This window comes from Gallinula chloropus (genome assembly GCF_964237585.1).
Source record: "Gallinula chloropus genome assembly, chromosome: Z".
Lineage (NCBI taxonomy): Eukaryota > Metazoa > Chordata > Aves > Gruiformes > Rallidae > Gallinula > Gallinula chloropus.
The window spans coordinates 12774579-12798077 of NC_140089.1; the positions used below are offsets into that span (position 1 = coordinate 12774579).

At 43.5% G+C, this 23499-nt stretch overlaps 1 protein-coding gene across 2 annotated transcripts in view; it reads left to right on the forward strand.

Annotated features, from left to right (window-relative positions):
* Positions 1-1187: 1187 nt before the first annotated feature.
* The window catches only part of LOC311203222 (paralemmin-1-like), a gene marked incomplete at both ends in the record, with an annotated part of 131458 nt that continues 109146 nt past the window's right edge, over positions 1188-23499 (forward strand). For both annotated transcript variants that reach the window (XM_084277876.1, XM_084277877.1), the window contains one exon: positions 1188-1232. In XM_084277876.1, coding sequence (XP_084134002.1) covers positions 1188-1232 — 45 coding nt within the window. The remainder of the gene's footprint in view (positions 1233-23499) is intronic.

Here is a 23499-nt window from a genome sequence, read left to right on the forward strand (position 1 = left end):
GCATCCCACCCTCTGCTCACCCTTGCAGTAGCACCTCATGGGACCAGGCTGGGAGAGGGTGGGGGCCTTCTTTGCTCTTCTGGGGACAGCTAAGCAAATGGGAGGTCATAATTTAAAAAAACCAACAACAACAAAAAAAACCCCCAACAAAACCAAACACCAAAAAAAAGAGGTTTTAATCCAAACTGAAGCCAAACTTTAAATCAAAGGTTCCTCTGCAATACTGACTCAGACCTCCCCTCCCTTCCCCACCTGCCTCCTTCCTTACCTACAGCACACCTGGGGTCCTCTGTCAGGCCCTTCTCACGTACAGATTTACCAGCTTTGAGCGTCTGATGTCAACACAGTGATTTAATGTGCAACGCACGTGCAAGGTGCATGGACACCTTCCCTCCCCCTCCCTCGCCCCCCCTCTCGTCACTGCCGCTCTTGCAGGCTGCCTGCAGCAGCAGCCTTTTGCGGCGTGCCCCGTCACGGCTGCGTTCACACCTGCTCCGCTGTTCTGTCCCCCCACGGTCCGTGCCCCGTGTACCCCCCCTGCTCCTGCAGCCCCGTCCTTCCCCTTAGCCCAGCCCGCTGTACGTGGGGGCTGCGGCCGCCGCCGTGTGCCACCGTCCTCCCTCCCCTCCCATCCCCTCCCCGCCGCGCCGCTCCCGAAGGACACGCCGTGGCACAGCTGCCCGCCGCCTCCTCTGCTGCAGCCGTGCGGGTTTGGGTTACTGTGCACGCCACGGACGTCGGGCTCCTGTCGTGACCCAGCGCCCCATAGGAGGAGCAAATGAGCTGAGACGTCAACGCAAAAAATTATAGCCATGAGAGCTATCCCCGCGCTCAGCTGCTGGGAGAGCGCGTACATGGCTTGTGTGACAGCAGCAGCGCACAGAAGCGGCAATGAAATGCAGTTAGCAATACAGCTGGGAGACAGGCAGCGAGGCAGGCACTGGTCCAGGGACTAAAATGATCCTACCGTGAGCCAGCCTGCAGTGCCTCCAAAAGTGGCTGACTACTACACAGGAGCTCGGCTTTCTTTGCAATTACTCCGGTTCCCCCGGGTGGCTGCGGTGTCTGCTCTGCTTCGATTTAGTTCGCCTTTTTTTGTCTCTTTTTTTCCCCCCCCACCCCACCCCCCCAGCCCCCCCACCCCACACCCATCTCCCTCGGTCTCCTCCCGTGTCCTTCTCTCCAGGATGGCGGAAGCAGAGTTGCACAAGGAAAGGCTCCAAGCCATAGCAGTAAGTCAGTTTTCATTTTACTTGCTCTTTTGTCGGTAGCCGCGGGTTGCGGAGGGAAGGGGGCGATTCCAGAGCGGTGCCTGGGAAGCGCCCGGAGAGCCTGGCTTTGGCGAAGTTGCGTGTGGAGCTCCCCGTTTGGGAAACGAGCGGTTAAAGTCTGCGTTGCGGGGTTTGGAGGAGGAAGAGGGCTCCGAGGATGAGCTGACACGTGCAGAGAGAAAAATGTGAATGCACAGTGGCACGCTGAAAAGATTGATGATGGAGACGAAAAGAAGGGATAAGTGGGGAGGAGGGGAGATTGCGGGAGAAAATCAATGCTCTGGTGGAAGGACATTTTCTCACGGTGCGGTCTTTGGCTTTAGGTGGTTAAGAAGTTACACAAAATGATCCGCTGCAGGGCGGGTTTTAATGCAGAAGAATAATTGTGAATGTGCTAATTTTTAAGACGAACGCTGCATTACCAAAACCGTGTAATTATTTGATCTACTAGTTGAACTGCCACCACATCTCCATAGCTGACCATGCGTTCTCAGACAAATTCTCTGCAGAGTTGCATCCTGCCAGGGGCAAAGGCTAGGCAGGATTTTGTCCCATTTTAGTTAAAAGTTTTGTTTTCACATTTAGTACCATAATTTGGAGTGAGCTACGGGCTCGGCTGGTGCAGGTCTCAGATTAACATGGGCAGTGACACCTGGTGAGGATTCGTCCCCGGTGTTTAAAAACCACCATCACCCCGGCACGCAGAAACTGCCAGCTCATCTGCTAGCATGGCACAAGCGCCGCGTCAAAAGGCCTGTGTTCCCGTGGGCACTGCCAGTCTTCCAGCCCCACACAGCCTGCCCTTGTTCCAGTGACACCCAGCTCCTCTTCTTCCCCATGGCTGAGATGTGGATGCAGCTGTGCCGGTCCCAGTCGGATGGCACGGTCGGTGCCGGGGACCGCACACCTGGAGGTCTGAAGGGAAATGACAGAAGACGGCAGAGCCCGCATGGGTTTTACGTGCTGCTCCTCCGGTTCGCCCAGTGATCAACAGATGCTACGTTTTGCTGTAGCCAGCAGAGATTACAGATTTCCTTTGTAGTAAGAGGAATGGCTGCTGCTGCTGCTGTTCCAAGCTGTTTTCTTTAAGTCTGCTATTCCGTTAACAGATCCACAGAGATTTAAAATTACCAGATGTAAAACAAATAGATTGGGTTGGGTTTTTTTTCCCGTCTAAAATATTTCTTGGAAAGGAGCAAATGGTAGCATTTGATTGGAGGGTGGTGAAGGGGAGATACTATAACCGTTTAATTTTTAGGCAGAAGAAAGTAGATGCATATTTTTAGGCTGGTTCACAGTTTTCTGTCAGCACAGAATTGCCAGACCTTCAAGTGGAAACACTGGGAATGTTCCTCTGGAGGCAAACCTCACCGCTGCCTCTCGTTTGGGACTGCTGTATAGCAGAACCATACTGCAGAGCTGCTTCTAGCATTGCTGCTGTGCATAGCTCTGAAAACCTTCCTCTCTCCATCAAAAAAAGGTTTAAATTATTGCTTCTTTTGACAGCTATATATCAGAAAACCAAGTGGCATCCATTTCCACTCCACATGATGTGCTTAGACCTTTCACTAAAGTAAATCAGATGCTCTACTTCTTGGTGCTTTTGCATTTCACACCAATGAGGCCATTATGGATGTAAAAATTCATGGTGTATTTCAGCTTTTTTGCAGTAGGGTTATGCTGGTATGAAAGAAGGGCTTGAGAATATGGATCTTATTTTTATATATGTATTTCCCTTTTTTTTTTGTTTTTATTTCTGGCAACAAATAAAAGATGGTATTATAATATATTCCCTGAATTATGTTAAAGAATTTTACTTCAGCATCAAAAGCTCAGCCTCCTTTTAGTCTTGAATACAGGTCCATAAACTGACTCTGCTGAGCAACAGGTTTTCCACATAAGCCAATTTGGTAATTTTTCTCCTGTGCTTTGGGCTTCTGCAAATGTTTGTCAGAATGCAGAGAGGTGTATTTCATGTATGAGCTTTGCTCCACCAGCATGCATGATGCAACAGGAGTTGGGCATTTCTCCTCTGCCACCAGTTGCCTAAATAATAAGGTCAATCCTCAAAAGTTGCTTGGCCTTTCTTAGCAGAAGGCAAGGTGGTATTTCAGTTGAGCTCAACATCGCCTCTGTTTTAACAAGCTGCAGTATCTCCCTCATGAGCAGAACCTACACCAGCACTCTTCAGTAAAACTGGCTGAATCCCAGAATTGTAGGGGTTGGAAGGGACCTTGAGAGATCATCGGGTCCAACCCCCTCTATTGCCTATGCTAGGCATATAGAAAGAAATCCATTTTCCATTGGGACTTCTACATGCCCACATATTTGTGCTTACTTCCATAACCACCACACATCAAATGAGCTTACCCAGGAAGAGGCTTTAAGTAATTTGAAGTGTGCATCACTGATTGTTGAAGGAAAACAAAATACTAACATGGAAATATGAGCATTTGCACCAGAAGGCTGATGCCCTGTGAAGAGTTTGAGTTTGTACTTTGTTACCTTGACTAAGCAGAGTTTTAATATACACCTGCCTGGCACAGAGGCAAATGGCACAGGAAGAGGAGTAAAAAGGAGTCTAACTGTTAGCGCATGAATCTAAATCTTGCTGAACAAGAGTTAACCACTTACTTTGCCAGTAGCAAGTTCTCTCTGTGAATTAATTTTTCAAGTGTAAACTGTGAATAATGGACTTCCCTCTTGTCTCCAAGAGCTGTTAGGAAGGCATGGAAGACTGAGGAGAACTTGGCTGCTGTGGCTTATCAGGACAAATAACAGCTAAATAAGGCTTTGAAAAATAGAATGTATATGGGTTTAATCCACTATACATGCTTATGCTGTGGTTTTTAGATCTTTCAGTTTATGATGTTCCTAAAATTCACAAAGTCCGATAGCAAGACTCACAAGACTGTGGCAGTCCAGTTTGAGAGGAGAGATGTGAAACAGCTACTAAAAGGTGACCCCAGTTCTCTCTGCTTGGGAGGAAACATAAATTCTGTGTCCTGAGAAGGTCCTATGACGGCCAGGAGCAACTGGCTTTCTGATCCTTCCTTGGAGAGAGGTCACATCACATCTCCCCAGCTGGGTACTATGTAGGCAGCAGACAGATACGGGTAAATCTGCTGTCATGCCACACCACTTGTAATATCTGCTTGAGCCTGACTCTAAATGACCACAGTACTGATCTGCTGCTCCACAAGCAACAGAGCTGAGTGGGTGCACTCTGAATACTGCAGGAGGACACAGTGCAGGGGGCAAGCAAGAGGTTAAAAGAGGAGGTTAAAAGGCATCTTCTCTCTGAGCTTGTCCCCAAAGCACACTTCAGTGTGTGTGTCTGCTCCCTTCCTGAAGTGGGGAAGTGGGTAAAATTTTGGGTGAAAAAGGAAATATATTTTTGTGGCTTTAAAAAACATGACTGCAGCAAATTGCTCAGGAGTTTGGAATGTGAATAGTCCCAGAGGAAGCAGTCTTGGTGGCCAGGGGACAGGTGAGCTGGGTTGATTTATCACATTCTGGATAAATAAACTTTCTGGCTCTGGTATTTATTACATGTCCCCCTTCCCTTGACTGCAGAGATCACCACCATATAGTGATCTAAACACAGACAAGCATTTATGAAATGTAAATATTTTCTGTCACTTAGCTAGCAGCCATAATGGGTTGGACTCAATGATCTCTTGAGGCCCCTTCCAACCCCTACAATTCTGTGATAAAGCTGGGAAGTGGGGCCATTAAGTCTGTGGTGGTCTATCTGGGGTACAGATGCACATACGGTTCAGTGAATGTGTGTCACCTACGTGTCAGGTGAATTAAAGGCATTCACTGAGGGATAGTACTGAAGACAAACAGTCCAACAGCACAACAACCAGCACAGGAACTGGAGGAGGAATTCAGGTTAAGATGTCTGGCCTACAGATGCAAGTGGGAAGCTACTAAAACACACTGATTTCTTAGCAAGTGAAAACAACAGTAATGATAGTGACTGCTTTTTCTATGAGATTGTGAGTTTGTTGTGCTGGATCTAACATTACTTAAATGTCATCAGGTGTTTGACTTAGTATGGCAGGACTCTGTTGTTTAAAAATAGTCCCCTTCTGTATCAGTGGGGTATGCCTTAGATGGATTAAGGACTAGCTGACTGACAGGTCTCAAAAAGTTGCTATGGGTGAGGGGGACTGCTGAACAGAGCTTTGTTCCTTGGCACCAAAGGCAGGGGAGAGCTTACAGAAAGCAGCTTTTCAAGGCTTGATGATGTTGTCTACTGCTACATAGATATTAAAAAAAAAAGATAGTCTGCAGGTGACAACAATAGTGGTGGAGAGTAAATACGATGACAGAAAGCAATCCTGCCGAGCAAGTTGGATTATTTGGTAAATGGGATCTTCCATTTAAAGGAGTCCCACACGCCAATGTACAGCCAGTGTTAAGACAGGCCAATGCAGGACTCCACATCCAGGTGTAAGTGAAAGATAGTACTGGTACAGTTTCAGCATCACAAGCACTGGTAACCTAAGAATTCTACATTTCTCAGTTGGACACTCAGCAACTGCAGTGAGCATCATGTGGTGTCCATAAATGTCAGAAAATTTATTGGCAGAAAAGCCAATATCTCTTGTTTCTTTTTTTTTCCCCCATTCACCTATTGTCTATTATCCCACAAAATTAAAACTCATTGCTAGCAGATCTCAGGCCCAAAATCATTTTATTGCAACATTTCTCCACAATTTTTGTGAGTCCTTCCAGGTAACGTTGTCCATGAAAATGAGAATATCTGCTGTTGAGGATCATATAGAATGATGTGGCAAATTCTTTTAATCAACAGTTTACTGTTGTTTTCATGACTTAATACACAAGTTTCCTATGCCTTCAGCTAGGAAACAATACTTTTATTCTTTAAGTTAATCATAAAATCAAATCTGTCTGAATTCAGTTGTTTTCCAACATAAAGTGATAAGAAGGGCAGCAAGGTATGGAAAGAGTAAGCAGGCTGGGACTTTCCTACTTGGAAAATAGGTGAGTGAGAAGAATCTGCAGGAGTCTATAAGATCATGAGTGTTACAAAGGAAAAGGAGAAAGAAATACTGTTCACAACATTTGGCACAAGAATTAGTAGGTACCTAAGTAAGGTAGCAGTTGTGGACAAACCAAACCCAAAGAGATGTTTCTCCTAAAATGGTTGTTGAGCTGTAAATCTCGTCTCTCCGGGATATGGTGGATGTTCAGAATGCAGCTGGGTTTAAGGAGAACCCAGGCAAGCTCATGGAATCCATGAAGGACTTTCCTTTAGATAGAAGTCATTTTTGAGTCGCAAATTTCTAGAGGCTGGCAGAGAAGTTTTGCATTTATTTGCCATGTTCCTGAGGTCTTCTGCTGTAGGCACTGTGAGAGAATGGAGCATGGGCTAGATGGTTTCATGCCTTCCCATGTACTCAATCACATTCCTGGAGTAGCCATGTCTTTAGCTGCTTTCATGTGCTTCAGCCCTCCTCACAACTCCTGTGGAGCTCATTTCAATATTCCTGCTCCATAGTTTAATCCAATTTTTCCATTCCCATTTTCCCCCTCATCGTCTGTTTGCAATTGTATTTACAGCTCTGATTGATCACAAGTATTGCTTTGCCATTTCATTTCCCAGCGGTCCTAACATCCGAGTACCTGTGATGGAAAATTCTCATGTAGTTGTAGTTGCCCTTTTAAAATCTGGGCTGAAAAATCTTGAGGGCTAGTGAGACCTTAACAAATTTCCAGAGTGTTCTATGATTAGGAAGACCTGATGGAGTTGGGAATAGTCTGTATCCTGCTTCAAGTATTTCCAGGAATGGGTTTAGTATGTGTAAACTAGAGGTGATCACAAACTAAATCAAAATGAGATCTATATTGTGAGCTTGATAGGAACCTGTGAAGTTCCTGTGAACCTCAGTAGAAATCAGCCATGGGAGAGAAAGTGTCATGTCTGCATTTGATGTAAAGGATGAAGAGAGGTTTCCCTGTAACACAAGCCTGCAGCCCTGCCCTGGACTGCAGTGATATCATGAGTCAGCTTCACAGCAGACCTTGCACATAGAAACCCATGCGAGCACAGTTGTATCATGTCTTAACTTCTGGAGCATATAAAGTGCTGGGAGTTCAAGCACACTGTAAGAAATATTATGGCCTTTGCCCATTCTAAGCCAAAAGCTGAAGAAAAATGTCTATAACTATAACTGAGAACTAAAATTACTGTCTCGGGCTTTGTCTGTATTGTTGCTTTAGGAATGTTTCTGTGACAGCAAGACAAGCGGAAATATGATGAAAAAACATTGCTGTCAAGGTATCAGTGAAAACCAGGAACAAATAGAAACCAGAAACCAACTCGCTCTTGAGAGATTTCTAGGCAGTCTCCAAACTTACCCAAACTCAACTGTTTAAATTTAGAATTGTTTCCACAGCACATTCCTAGCCTTAACAACATCTCTTGAGCAAGGACAAGGAGCTGAGATGCTGGATTTCATTCTGTGCCTTTCAAATTATGTTATGCAAAAGAAGTTTAAAATGGGTGAAGAGTTTTTGTAATTTTTGTTGTTGTTAAGTCTCTGGTAAAGCATAATGGTTGTGAGAGATTTACATTTTTGGAAACCACTGAACAGCTCTAGCCTCACATGCGACTTCAGGGACAGATGCTACAGACTATGGTAACAGTGACACAGATGTTCACATGAAGTCAGAGGTGAGAATGCAGGATTTACATACTGTTCTAGAAGGGATGGATAACTGGGTGGCTGGCATGAGGGTAGGATGCGGCTGGAAGGGTGTGCAAAGCAATGCTCAGACTCTTCTTGGTCACTCCTGCTCTTCCAGGAATCATTCACTTCATCTAACTCCTCACCTGCTTCTCAAATACTGTTTTATCCTTGTACAGAATTCAGTGTATCCTTGCAAAGAAGTCACCAGCAAGATGGTTGGTCTGCAGTGTGTGTTTGGGAAAGCACCAGACTGTACATGTGTAGTCAATTATAAGGACTCATAGCAGTAATTTTTAGCTTCTGAGGCTCTTTGTGAGTGCCTCCCAAGGAACTTTGTAAAGATTTAAGTGTATTTGTTTACCAAAGGGGGAAATGAAGCTCAGGCAAGGGATTTGTATGCCTGTTTGACCAGCAAACCCAGAAGAGCTGTGAATTCAACCCCATGCTTCCCTATTAATTAGAATGACATTGAAACATGATCTTAAACCTTGCCCTCTCTCGAATGGCCCATGAGCACACACTGACCTTGCGTGTGCTGAGGGACGGTTTGTACTCGGGATGCCTTTCAGGGGCTGGACTTGGGATCACAGGGATGCTACACCTGCCTCTGGTCCTAATTTCCTTAACATAGAAAAGCCTTTTCTGCTGCAAACTCTGATCTGAGAAAGACACATGCTTGCAAGGGTTAACATCAACAGACAAGTCCGGTGGCAGTGAAACGGGTATGGCCTTTTGGCAGTTGCATGCCAGACCTGTGTAGCTCTTGACACACAGATGCTTTTTGTTACTTAGCTGACTTGCAGTGAGGTTAGGCGCTGGAGGCGTGTAAAGCTTTCTTCCTCTTTGCCAGTAAAAACAAATGCTCTCTGCACACAAAAAAGGGCCAATAACCAGTGCAGTTCGGGGAGCTCTTTTTGGAAGGAGATAGACCTGCTCTCATCTATGAGTTGCTGCCCTTTCCAGACGGTGCAGAGCTCCAATTGTTGATTTAGGCAGTGTTTTGATTATTTTAATTTGAGCTGCCAGTATCATTTGTCAGGATCTACAGAGGAGAATTAGCAGGGTCCATAGACAATAGTTACCTGGGTGGGGCTGAGCCCCTCTGCAACGCCTAACAATAGCAGCCACTGACAACTGGCTGAACACTTGGGAGAGCAGAGGTGGGCTCAGATTTTAAGAGATACCATCTGAGGTAGAAATAAAAGGTGTTTTCCAGTCTTCTGGGGACGTGTCCTTGTCACTTTTCTGTGCTTCAGCCATGTTCTTTTGCCATGCAGAGTTACAAGCAGCACTGCAGTAGAAGGAAGTCATCTGGGCAGGTAAATGGCTAAGGAGCCCCTGTTAAGAGGTTGAAAGCCGCAGACAGAAATTGGAAGCCAGATTGCCTTGTAGTTTATTGCTAGAGGAGGAAGAGTTTAGCAGCCTGTAATGCTTGCTGCAGGGAGTCACACAGCTGCAGTCTCTTTATGGCAGCAGCAGGAGCTACTGCAGAGCTGAGATTACTCCAGAGCAGATAGCAGTGCTAAATGCAAGCGTGGAGCTATTAGCTAGCAGAGCGTCACGCAGCAGTGCCAGCATCAGACTGGCCTGTCCTAGTGGGTTTCCCAGGGGGAAGGGGGTTGGAGTGCACTCCCACATGCACACACACACACACTTGTTAGCCTCTCACAGAACAGGTCTGCGCTGCACCATGTGTCTTTGGAAAAACTCCTGCTTGACATCTATGAGTTTTTAAAGGATCCCTAGTCATCCAACTGTTTCCCATTTGGAGAATAAAGCAAGCATTTGGCATCCAAGGTGTCACTAAATTTATGATAACTGCAGCATAGGGGACAGGATTGTCTCATACACTGGCTTTGGTACAAAATTACTATCTTGCATGTGTTGTCAAGTTCTGGCAGCTCTGTGCAGATAGTAGGGTTTGGGAGTTAATCCCTTATCTATTTTTAATTCCTACCTACATTGACATAAAAATTAAGCCTTGGTTGTTAACCATGTATTTGTTCTTAATAAATATAACTGTGTGCAAGCACTTACTGCATTTTAGAGAAGGAGGCTCCAGCAGAAGGCTGATTCATTTTCCATTTTCCATTCCAATTTAAGCTGCATCTTTAAGACCACTCCTTGTGGCAGGGATAACTGCTGAATTAGGAATTACATTAACTCAGCAGCATCCTGGTGAATTTAGTAAATTGTTCTGCTTAAGGGAGCAACTTCTAACCAGCCAGGAAAAAAAAAAAAAAACAAACCCAACCTAAAAACTCCAGATTTTAAAAAATTAAATGCAGAGCAGTCTGAACATAACATCTTTTAAGAATTGTGTCCCTTCATTAGTAAGACCCTAAAAAAACACAGTTCCTTGTGCTAAATCTATACTTACTACAGATAGAGTTTCAAAAATACAAAATTTAGACTGAAATCCATGTAGGATATCTGAATCTATGAAATAAGAGGCCGATTCATTCTTTTCAGTATCAGCTTCCTGATCTCCAGAGGAAAAACAATAGAATCTAAGTGGTTTACAAGTATTTTGGTCCTTATCATGTGTGACATTGTATACAATGCTGAGCAAAGGTTTTGATGAGAGTGATGTGACACTGAACAGTACAGACCTCCTCCTCTGTGAATTTTTCAGCAATTCACAGGACTGAATGTTCTACAAAGGAGTGGTTCCAGAATCAATAGTTTCCAATATAGACAAATCTTTATATTAATGAGCTTTTTTTCCCCCCAAGCTTTTAAAACAATATAATAATTCGTAATTAAGGAGATAAGGTGTCTTTTTAAGATTATTCCACTGCTAAAGGAGAAGATGGACAGTGCTGCTGACCTGGAGGGAGCTGGTTCAAGCTTCCTATTATAACTCTGCCACAAATCTCAGGGTGCCGGGGCGAATTCCCATCTGCATTTGGCTCCTGTCTCTCCAGAGAGTGCTTCATCATCCTTTCTCACCTGAGAACTCACATCTAATGAAAGGAATCCTGAAAAGCAGATATAAGGCAACAAGACTGGTATTTTGGTGGTACAAGTGCTTACAGATCTAGTTTCTACTTTGTGTTGGTCCGTGTCGCTGTAGGGCAAACCGCGATCCTTGCTTACATACGTATGAGAACAAAAATAGTCTGAGTACATAGTATTACCTACTTTGTTGGCTGTAGACCACCAGTCCCTATGGCCTTCCCCTGCAGTAGGACCCTGTCCTGCTCCCAACCAAGTTAATAGGCTGCCAGTTTCAGTGGGGAGTACAAACAGATGCATACTATCCACAGAAGTGTTCACACTTTATCATCATAAAAAAGTGCCAGATCTGTGCCAGATCGCATGTATAAATCAGAATTGTCAGGACAAATTGTTATCAGGCTGAGGTTAAATAGAGGAAGTGGGATTCACCATTCCTCTAAACTTGAAGGATGTATGCTTTGCCACACTTTACATACGCTTATCAGTAGTACAGAGGCACATGTAGTGGTTAAACTTGCCTATCAAAAGTTCAAACATCCTTGTAAAATGACTAGATTTTAAACTCTACCTGTTTTGTTGACCTACAGGAGATAGCCAATTTTGAGAATCTGGATCCTTTAAGAGCCACTTGTCCTTGACATCTTTTATGTTGCCATCAGTCCAGATATTTAACAACCTTTGCAACAATAAACCTCCCATGCTTTTTCCGTACTTTTTAAGAACATGCTTTTTCAGTTGAATCTTCCTTCCAACAGAAAGCTTTGCTTTTGCTATAAATGTTACCAATGGGAAAAAAGAAAAGAAGAAAAAATAGTAACAACCTTATTTCTTACTAAAATAAGGGGGTAGGGGAAAAGGAGTGAAAAAAAAAAAAAAGAAAAAAAAAAGGTATTTTCAGTTCCAGGAAAATCATATTTGCAGGTTCTTTGTTGATCCTGGAAGGTGTGAAACTGTGAAGGCTTAGCAAGCTGAAATTTCCTGAATGCTTAAAATCAAAGGGGATGAGACAACCGCCCTTCAGCTAGCTAAAATAATGCTAGCAGAAGCAAATCAAGACAGTGCTGTCATTGAATTTAATTGGTTTTCTCTTTGTCCAACCTGACTTGTTTTTGAGTTGACTTTGCAAAACTTTACGCTGAAACTTTACAGCAGATTCTTAGGATGTCTGTGAGAGCTGCACAGAACCTGTAGGACAGATGAATTGTCAAAGGCCTCTAGAAAGCTCAGCTTCAGGCAGATGATTTCTTTGTGGCATCATTTCGCACTATATGTGCAGAAAGCCTTTCAGCATGTGCCAAGGTAGGGCAACAGCTCTTCAGAATATACCACAGACAAGACTTATCTTTCTATATTTCTGTGGTTTTAGACAGTTCACATCATATTTAAGAAACTGATCAGACAGAGCTTTCACTGCTGGTGTGCTGTTAGTATTGCACTCCATTTCAAGCTTTTTTTCCTTTTTAGAAAATTTTTTAAACTTAATAAAACCCCACTTAACACATGAACAATGAACAATTGTTTTGCTTGTGGGTATATTGTTGAATCACAGAATCACAGAAGATTAGCAGTTGGAAGGGACCTCAGAAGATCATGTAGTTCGACCCCCCTGCCAGAGCAGGATCATCAAGACTAAATTGCACAAGAATGCATCCAGGTGGGTTTTGAATGTCTCCAGAAGAGACTCCACAACCTCTCTGAGCAGCCTGTCCCAGTGCTCTGTCACCCTCACAGTGAAAAATTTCCTCCTTATATTCACATGGAACTTCCTCTGCTCCAGCTTGCACCCATTGCCCCTTGTCCTATCATTGGACATCACTGAGAAGAGCCTGGCTCCATCCTCCTGACTCTCACCCTTTACATAATTACTCACATTAATAAGGTCACCCCTCAGTCTCCTCCAAGCTAAATGGGCCCAGCTCCCTCAGCCTCTTCTCATAAGGAAGGTGTTCCACTCCCTTCATCATCTTGGTGGCCCTGCCCTGGACTTTTCCCAGGAGTTCTGTGTCCTTCTTGAACTGAGAGGCCCAGAACTTGACAGAATATTCCAGGTGTGGTCTCACCAGGGCAGAGTAGAGAGGGAGAAGGACCTGTCTTGTCCTACTAACCACCCCCCTTCTAATACATCCCAGAATGCCATTGGCCTCTTGGCTGCGAGGGCACATTGCTGGCTCATGGCCATCCTGCTGTCCCCCAGGATTCCTAGGTCCCTTTCCCCTGCGCTGCTCTCCAACAGGCCAGTCCCCAACCTATACTGGTACCTGGGGTGGTTCTTACTTAGATGCAAGACCCTACACTGAAGAATTGCAGATATTGGGGACATACTAAAGTGTAAAGGTAGCAAAGCTCATGACAACTTTTTACTGTATCATAGCAGAAATTACCTCCCAAGTTTTAAACTGTTACAGTTGTCACATTGGCCTGTGATTAAACAATATAACTCTTCCTTTTAGATCAATTTTGTGCTCTTTAAAAGGAAAAAAAAAATCCCTATTTTGACTAATTAGGAAATGTCAGCAGCGGTTATGGTTAGTCCAAGAGTTAAGACTTTTTACTACATCCTTTTCTGAAAAGTGACTGTGGAAATGGCATTCAGCAGTTCCCAAGTTGTGTTGTCTTTCAAAGATTACCATTGCGTATTCCACCTACAAAATGTTGGAAACAATTTCTTTGGCTAAAAGGCACCAAAAGAATAATTACAATCCTTTAGAACATGTCTGCACTGTACACTGAAGTACCCACATCTGTACGAAGATTCACATCTGGCGCTTAGATTTGCTGGGTATCCAAAACAAGTCCTCATTGGGCCAGATCAAATGTTGCTTGAAATGGATGTACAACAGATATCAAAGGTAATGGAATCAAGCTGGCAACTTGATCCAGGTTCAGCATAGAGCAGTTAGGATGAGCACAGCTGCCTCTGCACAGTGCTGTGGTGTATGGCATCCATTAACTCCCCATCTGACTCAAAAACACATGCCAAGGAGCCTTACTCAGTAAGCTGAGCATGAAGCCTAAACTTCTGTTTTCGAAAAGAGGCAATGCTGTTGTTTATTGTTCTCCTTGGTGTCCTTATTCAGACTTTATTTTTTCAAACTACCATCATCACAAACATAAATGCATTTTTTTTTAATTTTCAGTTGCTCAGATGAGGACTAGCCATGTCCCCACCATTTTTCTGACACATAATTGTCAAAAATATCCACTAACTCTGAATGTTTAGCAGGAGATGTTTTCAAGGCCTGCATTTTTCAGCAAATAGGTTGTGTAATGTTTCATATATCCAGAATACCTCTTGTATTGATGTGAAAGACCCTGTGAAACTTCAGAGCATCTGACTTTTGCATCTACTAGACATCCAAAGCAAACCCGTATTGTGGGAAATCAAGTTTTTATTGAAATGCTTTAGGCTAAAGACCCTTAGAGCATTTTATGGGGAAAAAATAGTTTTTCCTGAGGCAGATGACCAGTGTAACAAGTGGCAAATTAAACAGCTCAGTTTGTGACAGGGAAAATTGCACCTACTTACTCTTTTAGCACTGCATCATCAGTCTTTGTGCTTTTAAAATTCAATCAATTTGTTTTTCTCCTATAAAACATAGGTAAAAGGAGAGAAACCAAAGCTATTAACTATGAAGGAATACGGGACATGCCATTGGAGACCATAGAAATGTTCATGCAAAAAGAAACCCCAAAACAAACCAAAACCAGAACAATAAAATAGATTTAGGTTTGGTTTTGTCACTGGATCATCCCATAAGATTTTTCGTGCCGCTTTTAAACTTGTGTTCCCATCCTACTTTACAAAATGAGGACTGCAATACCTACTGCTGCACAGAACCAATGTGAAAACCCATCTATGTCGAGTCTAAATAGTACTTGGGACTTCAGGCATGAGTGCTTCCCAGAGCTTTATTATGCTGTCTCCAGCAGTTCATGAAACTTAATACTACAAAAGGAGGCAAAGGAAACCCCATTAGGCACCTTCTGAATAGTTTCAAGGTGATTTTTCTTTCTGTTTTGGCAATGGAGAAGACGAGTCTCTGTTGTTCATTACTGGCATTAGAGGAGCACTAGCTGAGGTATACATCCCATTGTGCTAACACAACAGCAAACACATGCCCATCATCAGCCTTCAACAGACCAGAGACCAGGAAAGATGAGAAATGAGCAGGGAAAGGTGACATCATTCATCCAAAGACATTCAGCAAGCTCAACACTTCAGGTACTGTTTCTGACTGCTATATTGTCTGGCTGCACACTGAACCTGACTGCTCATGGCCGCATTAACTTCTGTGGTCAAAGGTTCCAACCCTGCACTGAAACCCAGCCCTACTGAACTGCTTCTGTTACAGGTTCAGAAAGACCCTGTGTGAACACAGGGGTCTTGACTTACCTTCCCTGCAGGTTGCTTGGACTCTTTGCTCCTTCAGACCTCCACCACCTCTGTAAGCCTTGCCAGTAAGGCAAGAGCATCTTGTGTAGCACTTTCGTGCATTTTGGTCATCTGGCATCAATAGTGTCATGGTCTAGCTCTAGCCAACAACTAAGCACCACACAGCTCCTCACTCAGTCCCCACCACCAGGATGGCAGAGAGAATCTCAAGGGTGAAAGTAAGAGAACTCATGGGTTGACATAAAGACAGTTTAACAGGACACACTAAAAATGAAGATGCTGATAACAATAATAATTAACAAAACAAGTGATGAACAGCACATCTTCTCTCCACCTGGAGCCAATGCTGCACAAGACCCCCCTGGCTGCCACACAAGACCCCCAAACTGCCCAGCCTCTCAGCCCATATACACAAGCAAAGTCAAACAGGGAATTCATTCCCCACTTCTTATCGGCAGGCAGGTGTTCAGCCATCAGCCCAAAGTCAATGCTGTGCAAGACACCCAGCTGCCACACACTCCCAGCTGCCCTAGTAGGTCCCTGGCTGCCAGTCCAACCCCAAGCCCACCCCCAGTTATAAATAGAAATGACATTTTATGGTAGGGGTTATTTTTTTGGCCAGGTTGGGTCACCTGTCCTGGCTGTGTCCCCTCCCAGCTTCCTGGGTGCCCCCAAGGTGCCCCCCTGCATTAGCAGGGTAATATGACCTGCTGCTAGGAAGAATATTAACTGTATCCCTGCTGAAACCAGAACAAATAGACTTCATCTTCCAACAAGTGTTGCAGTGCTGCTCTTCGGCACTCTTGTTACTACAGTGTGTACAATCAGTTAATCCATTGATACTCCTTTTAGCAGCCTTCCTGTATGCAAAGAGCCTTACCGTTAATGTACACTTAGAGATCCTTCAGAGGTGTGTCAGGACCAGAATTTGCCTTGAACGTGCCTGTGGACTCATGCTTCTTTATATGTAGAGCAGCAAAACAAGAACATCCCTTCACAGTCTAGCATGACTCAAGAAATAAACAGACTTAATTTCCTTCTCTGCCGCAACACTACTTATGGACATGCCTTGATTCCCCCCCCTTCTATTTTAATCCACACACACATCCAAAGATACTGTCCCTGGGCAAGTAATAACCCTTAGAAAGAAAAAATAATTTATGCTGTGAGTAAAGAATGGCTTTAGGAAGGAGAAGCTTAGATGGAAACATTTTCAGCTCTACAGAACTGTTCTGTCCAAGTCATTACAAATCACATAACTGTGGCATGTATTTTCAAAACCATAGCAGTGGAATGGATCATTTTTGCCTCTGCCTTTCAAACTGTGATCTTGGACAGGTGGTGGGAAATTCTGAGGTTTTTAAGGCTGTTAAGATTCAGAGAGGAAAACCAAAAAGGTGAAAGCATTGGCACCATCCTAGCATGCTTTCTGGAAGGAAGAGAGCTTTTTCCACTACTTCCAGTAATCAGGACTGTCAGCCAGCTCAACAAAGATGCATCCTCACAATAAGAAACAGTAAAAGATCATATTTTATTAGTATGTATATAGTTTCTGAATGCCAGTTGTTCAGCACAGGACTGCAGGAAAAAATCATTACAGAAGATTCTGACTTGGCAAAACTTGCATAAGATGTATCAGAAAAGAAGATATTTTATATATTTATATATATATATATGTATCTTCCCATTATAGAGACTTTCTTGTAAATAGGAGATAGACAAATATTGCCATTCCCACTGAAAGCTCCAGTTTGAAAAAAAAAAGTATTTCTAAACCTTTTCCCTTTTTAATGAATCTGTGCAGATTTAATTTTTGGCCTCTACTTGACACATAACATTATCAGGCACCAGAAGTTAATCTGTTTGTGAATGTGACTGAGATTGTTTGTTTCATTATCAAACTGACCCGATCAGGGATTTTTTTAATGCTCTTCTGACATTGGTGTGCTGGAACTAATCGATGCAGTAATCCCATATGGTGCTCTAGCATGAAGGCTGGCCATAATGGAGATATGTAAAGTCATCTCTTGCAAGCACTGCCTAGTGCTTTTGAGCATATCAAAGAGTGTCATATTTGGGTGGCAGTCAGACCCCAGCTTGAAGTGGCATAGGAAACACCAAGTAGCAATGTGGAGAGGTGAAAAGATACTTTTCTATGAAGAAACACATTGTTCAGCATTCTGCTGTCTTTCTCTTAAGGTTTTTGTCCTTCCCCCTGATTAGACTGAGGAGGGTACAACTGCTCTTTCATCCTCGGCATGTGTGTACTTGCACATTTTTAATATCACTCTTTACTGTTTGTTGTATTTCTTTCCTTCCCCCACAACCAACCTGGCTTGCAGTTTTACTGCAGAATGTAAACCCTTGACCTGATTTGCAGAATAATTCAGCATGCAGTGTGCAGTAAGAAAGGGTTTCAATGAAAGGCACACCCTTGGAAAAGCAGACTGTTGTGCCCTCCACCCTTACCATTTCTGTATGTGATGGGTTATATTTTCATAATATACTGCTAAATGTAGTGAACATGTCTACGATAAACTCCTGGTGGGCGGATCCCATCTGTTTGCCACACTAAAAGAAAATGTTTTAGAAACCCAGAGAAAAAGAAAATCATAAATGTACCCATCCATGCATTCCATCTAGGCTTCTTGTTTCCTTGTCCCATTTGATGTCTGTCTATGAAAATGCCAAGACTGAAATTCATCATTTTCCCAAATCTTTTTTCCCCTCAAAACTTGACCTTCATGTGTCTTTTATCATTATTTGAAACTGTATCTTTCGGCTTCTTTTTCAAAAAGGGTAAATAAAATATATTCTTCCTGAACTTACATGCCAGTAATGGTTTTTTGCCCCTGTAATCCAGCCTCTTCAGGCCACTCCATTTCTGGAGAATCAAGTACAAGATATGCTTTAGAGGAGAACCATCCATAGCAATTACCAGCTAAATCTTTTCTCATCTCACACTTTAGAGGAAATTATTCCAGAGGGAAATTCCTGGCAAGCTCACTATTATAAATACTGCTTAAAGTAGTTCATGCTTTAGAAAATGAAAGGGGAGGAGAAACTTTTCAGGAACTACTGTCTTCTACACCTTTAGATTGCAAACCGAGGCAAAGGAATTGTAGAACAGCTATGGACATTTGAAAGACAAAGCCATGTAAATCTGAGCAAGAGCTGAGTCTTAATTTGCATTCAGTCACTTCCTTGGCAACTCTATTGCTTTAAGCTTATCATCCTTGTTTCCTGATGACAATGTGTTACTGACATCAGCACAAGTTGATGGCAAAGATATTACCGATTTAGAAAATAAACTGTCATCTAGCAGAAATGATCTGCCTTTGACAGTCTGATGTGCACTGAAGTGCCCAGCTGGAGCTGTGGAGTCATAACTCTGCCACTATTCAGGGGGAGCAGAAGGGATTTCAAAGATCTTGCAGAACAGTGAAGGAGTGGTGTTCATCCTTACGGGTTTGCATAGAAGAATATCATAATACGTTGGCTTCACAGGGAAGTGGAGGTTTGAGATAATCAGAAAAAATTGCAATGTTTTATATACTTTTTTAATTCTTTTCCACAGTTGGATCATGCTTCCACCTTTTCCCTGCATTCATAAGCACTCATAACTTCCTTTTTTATAGGAAAGCTGAGATTCCCACATAGTAACAGAAGTCTATAGCTAAGGTTTTAAGAAAAATGGGGATGTTGTGAAACTTGCTATAAAATCACAAGAGCTGGCAAAACAGAGCTAGCCATAATGTTGTTTGATATTCTGTGTGCAGCCCACAGTGACATTCAATGCTTTTACTAACAGGTCTGCAGAGGATGTGTTCTGTGGTTTAGTTACATATCAGAAACTTGTGCTTTGAAACCTAAACTAAAGACAAATGCGAAGTTAAGGTGGAGAGCCTGCAGCTACAATCCACAGAAGATTTCTTTCATGGTGATCACCCCTTAAAAAAGTAACTTTTGCAGAGCAAAATGCTGCAATTGAATTGTAGCAGTGATGGAGGTTACATTGCAGTAAGCATTGTTGGATGTCTGCATGTGGAAATTGGATAGTTGATATAACTGAATCTTAAGTTTTGACCCCTCATCTGGGGCTTCTTGGTATTGCTGTGGTGCAAATGGTACAGCCTCTCACTCATGAGCTTTTTTGTTGCCTCAAAATAATCAAAAATTTTCTTACAAAACACATTTTTCTTGCACATCAAATAAATCGTGAGAATGAGTCTGATTTTCAAAATTAACAGTGCCTTATTAAGCTAATACACCTGCACTCTGTTCCCTGCTACCATTTATCATCTGACAGAAGGTTGAATGCACTCTTCTCTCTTGAAGTATTGATTTAGCATAACAAAGTATGACCTTGCTTGCACTCTGGCTTGGGGAAGAGCTGTTGTGTACCATGTTGAATATGACACTCTTTGCAGGGCTCTTCAGGGACATAATAGTGATGTGTAAGAACCAGAGAAATAATGGTTTCCTACACCAAATCAGATAGCTTTGTGTATTCACAGACCTAACCCAGAAGCAATGACCACCTTTCACGTATGGTACTGGCAGAAATTTCTCCTTTCTAGCAGAGCACAGATGATTTTTCCTTGTGATGACGGCTCCTCTGTCATCAAAGTGTTTGAATGTTGAGGTAACTGGCACGGGAAGGTTTTTCCAACTCTGCAGCCATGACAACACTGTGTGACACCTGTACATTCAGTAAAGGAGATGGAGTTGGTAGGAATGAGTGTCTTGCTTCCTTATGTCCTGTAGAAAAGACATCTCTCATTTCTAAAATCAGATTAGATTTCAGGATAAATTCTCTTGGGCCCTGCAAGGCCTGTTTCACTGAGTTTAATGAAGCTTTTGAAAAGCAAAACATGCTCTGTACAAGAAATTTTGGGAAACTGGGTAACTGCTGTTTTCTGCAAATGGTAACCAGAATGTTTTAGGGTCCTCTGAGCACAGCTGTAATACAGAATAGTGAAATAGGAAGACAGAGACAACTTCCAACAGTGCCATGTTTCAAAGTAGTCCTGCAGAATATGGTTCCATCCATGGTCTGTAGGATGCAACAGGCAGGACAGAGGCAGAAATCATGGTATTTTGGTTTATCCAAGATGAACAGAGGTGAGATGGTATACCAGAAGCACTCAGATCTGAATTTTACCTGAACCATCAACGGTGTAAGAGGCTAAGACTCCTTTGTTTGACAATGTATCGCTCAAGTGAGAGAGGAAGGTGTTAGGGAGGTTTTATCTAACACTTAGTATTGCCATTCTCAGTGTTCCCGTCCCTCACCAGAGCTGGGTAAGCACTGAATCTGTAGCATCAAGGTGGTAGGAGCACAGTGCTGCAAGGTGAGCTTCACAGCATTTGGGGACCATCGTGCCATAAGAGAAACTCAGCCTCTCGTATATGCATTAATACCCAGACCTACAAAGGTCTGTTAGCTCCTCTGTTTCACACAAAACAGCAGGCTCCTAGCACTCCATGGGACATGGAAGGCCCTGTTGCTTAAAAGCCATACAAGCTATCAGCGGCACAGATCTGAGGTGAGTGACTTCTCACCTACCCTGGGAATACTCAAGGTACAGCCTAAAAAGGCTTTTAGCAGTACTTCTCCTGTGCTTCAGGCTGGCTACCAGTGCAGAGGCGGGTGGGCCGCGGCCTTCAGTCAGATCCCTCCATGTGCCAGTTTGCTAACGCAGGCAAACCGCTGGCCGAGTAGTTGTGCCACCAGCAACCTTTTCCAGCCACCCATTAGCAAATCTTAGTGCTTGCTGTTATCCCCAGCACAGCATTCCTGTGGGTGCCGAAGAGGTTTGCCCAGCTACAGGGGCTGAATGCAGTGGCGTTGCAGAGCCTGAAGAGCTGTTGTAAGGGCATATGCAGTAACATTTCCCCGTGCCCATGTACACTCTGATCTTCAGGAGATGCTTCAGCTGCGCTTGCAGCTCTGGTATGCATTGAAGACTGAGGCACAGCAGAGCACGAAAGGATGTAACACGCAACGTGCAGTTCAGCAAATGTGACTGTTTGGGACTGTTTCATTTTGTGTTGATCCAGTTAGGCCAGTGCCATCCACAGCTGGCTGGCTGGGCTTTGGAAGCCTCCACAAGAAAATCTTTATGAGGAGTGCACAAACAGCCAAGTGATCTGTCAGAAAGCGGAGAAGGGACATGTTTCTGTAGAGGAAGAATGTATAGAAGACGAGTTTTTCTAATTGTGTGGGAAAAAAAATTAGTGTTATTTGTCCTTTCTGAGAATCTATAGAGAAGTGAATAAATTATTCTTTGCAGATCCATTTATTATTCTGTGCAGCTGCAGGAAAGAGCTTTATAATTTATGTGAGTTCTTGAGCTCAAATGTGTGGTCTGGGGACTAGACATGGTAACAGGGCAAGCATTCCTCTCACTCCACAGGATTTCAAAGATTCTGACATGTCCTTTCAAAAATAAAAATGGAAGACTTTATCCAAAAAGTAAAAGGTCATCTTTCTTTTTAATCAGGTTAAATATTTTACTTAAAAAAAAAACTTCTTTATATCTGATTAATTGTGACAATATTAAATGCAAACATGGTTTGTGGAATAGCTTAAAAGTAAAAAAAAAATACAATTTTTAATTCTTATGGTGGTCCCCACTTGAGTCACACTGTGTGGTCATTAATAGCTCTTTGTTTTCAATCTATTTTATAAGATGGCCACATTGCTAATTTCACTGCTATGCACGTACCTTTTGATGAAATTGGGTTTGTGGGCTGCATGTCACCCACAGGCCAGTTTGTTTTGCAGGCCTGCTGTAGCAGGTCTCTCCTAAGGGTGACACAGAATGTAAAACAGACCATAAAATTAGTTATAGAATCACAATCATTTTGGTTAGCAAAGACCTTTAAGATCATTAATCCAACCTTTAGCCTAATCCAGCCAAGTCCACCACATCTGCGTGTGTTTTAAATACCTCCAGGGATGATCACAGAATCATAGAATGTGTTAGGTTGGAAGGGACCTTTAAAGGTCATCTAGTCCAACCCCCCTGCAGTAAGCAGGGACATCTTTCACTAGATAAGGCTGCTCAGAGCCCCATCAACCTTGAATATTTCCAGGGATGGGGCTTCCACTACATATCTGGGCAACCTCTGCCAGTGATCCACCACACTCATAGTGAAGAACTTTTTCCTAATATCCAACGTAAATCTCCCCTTGTCTTGTTTAAAACCATTACCCCTCATCCTACTGTTCCCTGCCATTTGGAACAGTTCTTCCCCAGCTTTCTTATAGTCACCTTTCAGGTACTGGTAGGCTGCTATAAGGTCCCTCCGGAGCCTTCTCCAGACTGAACAAGCCCAACTCTCTCAGCTTGTCTTCATAAGAGAGATGTTCTAGCCCCCTAATCATTTTTGTGGCCCTCCTTTGAATGCATTTTATGTCCTTGTTGTGCTGAGAACTCTAAAGCTGGACACAGTATTCCAGGTGAGGTCTCACCAGAGCAGAGGGGCAGAATCACCTCTCTTGATCTGCTGGCCACACTTCTTATGATGCAGCCCAGGATGAAGCTGGACTTCTGAGCTGCAGACACACCATCAGTTCCTTGGGTAACCTGTGCTAATACTCATTAACCTTTTAGTGAAAACGTTTCCCAATATCCAATCTAAACCTCCCCTGGCATGACTTGAGGCCATTTCCTCTTGGTCTATCACTCCCTGGCTACAACCTCCTTTCAGGTAGTTGTAGAGAGTGATAAGGTCTCCCTGCTGCCTCCTTTTCTTCAGGCTAAGCAACCCCAGTTCCCTCAGCTGCTCCTCACAGGACTTGTTCTCTAGACCCTTCACCAGCCTTGTTGCCTGTCTTTGAGCACACTCCAGCACCTCCATGTCTTTCTTGTAGTGAGGGGCCCAAAACTGAACACAGGACTCAAGGTGCAGCCTCACCAGTCCTGAGTACAGGAGGATGATCACTGCCCCAGTCCTACTGGACGTGCAATTTCTGATACAACCAGAATGCTGTTTGCCTTCTTAACCTGGCTACACTTCTGGATCATCTTAATCTGGTTATCAACCAACACTCCAGGTCCCTCTCTGCTGGGCAGCATACTCCTAACTTGGTGTCACCTGCAAACGTGCTGAGGGTGCACTTGATCCTCTAATCCAGATC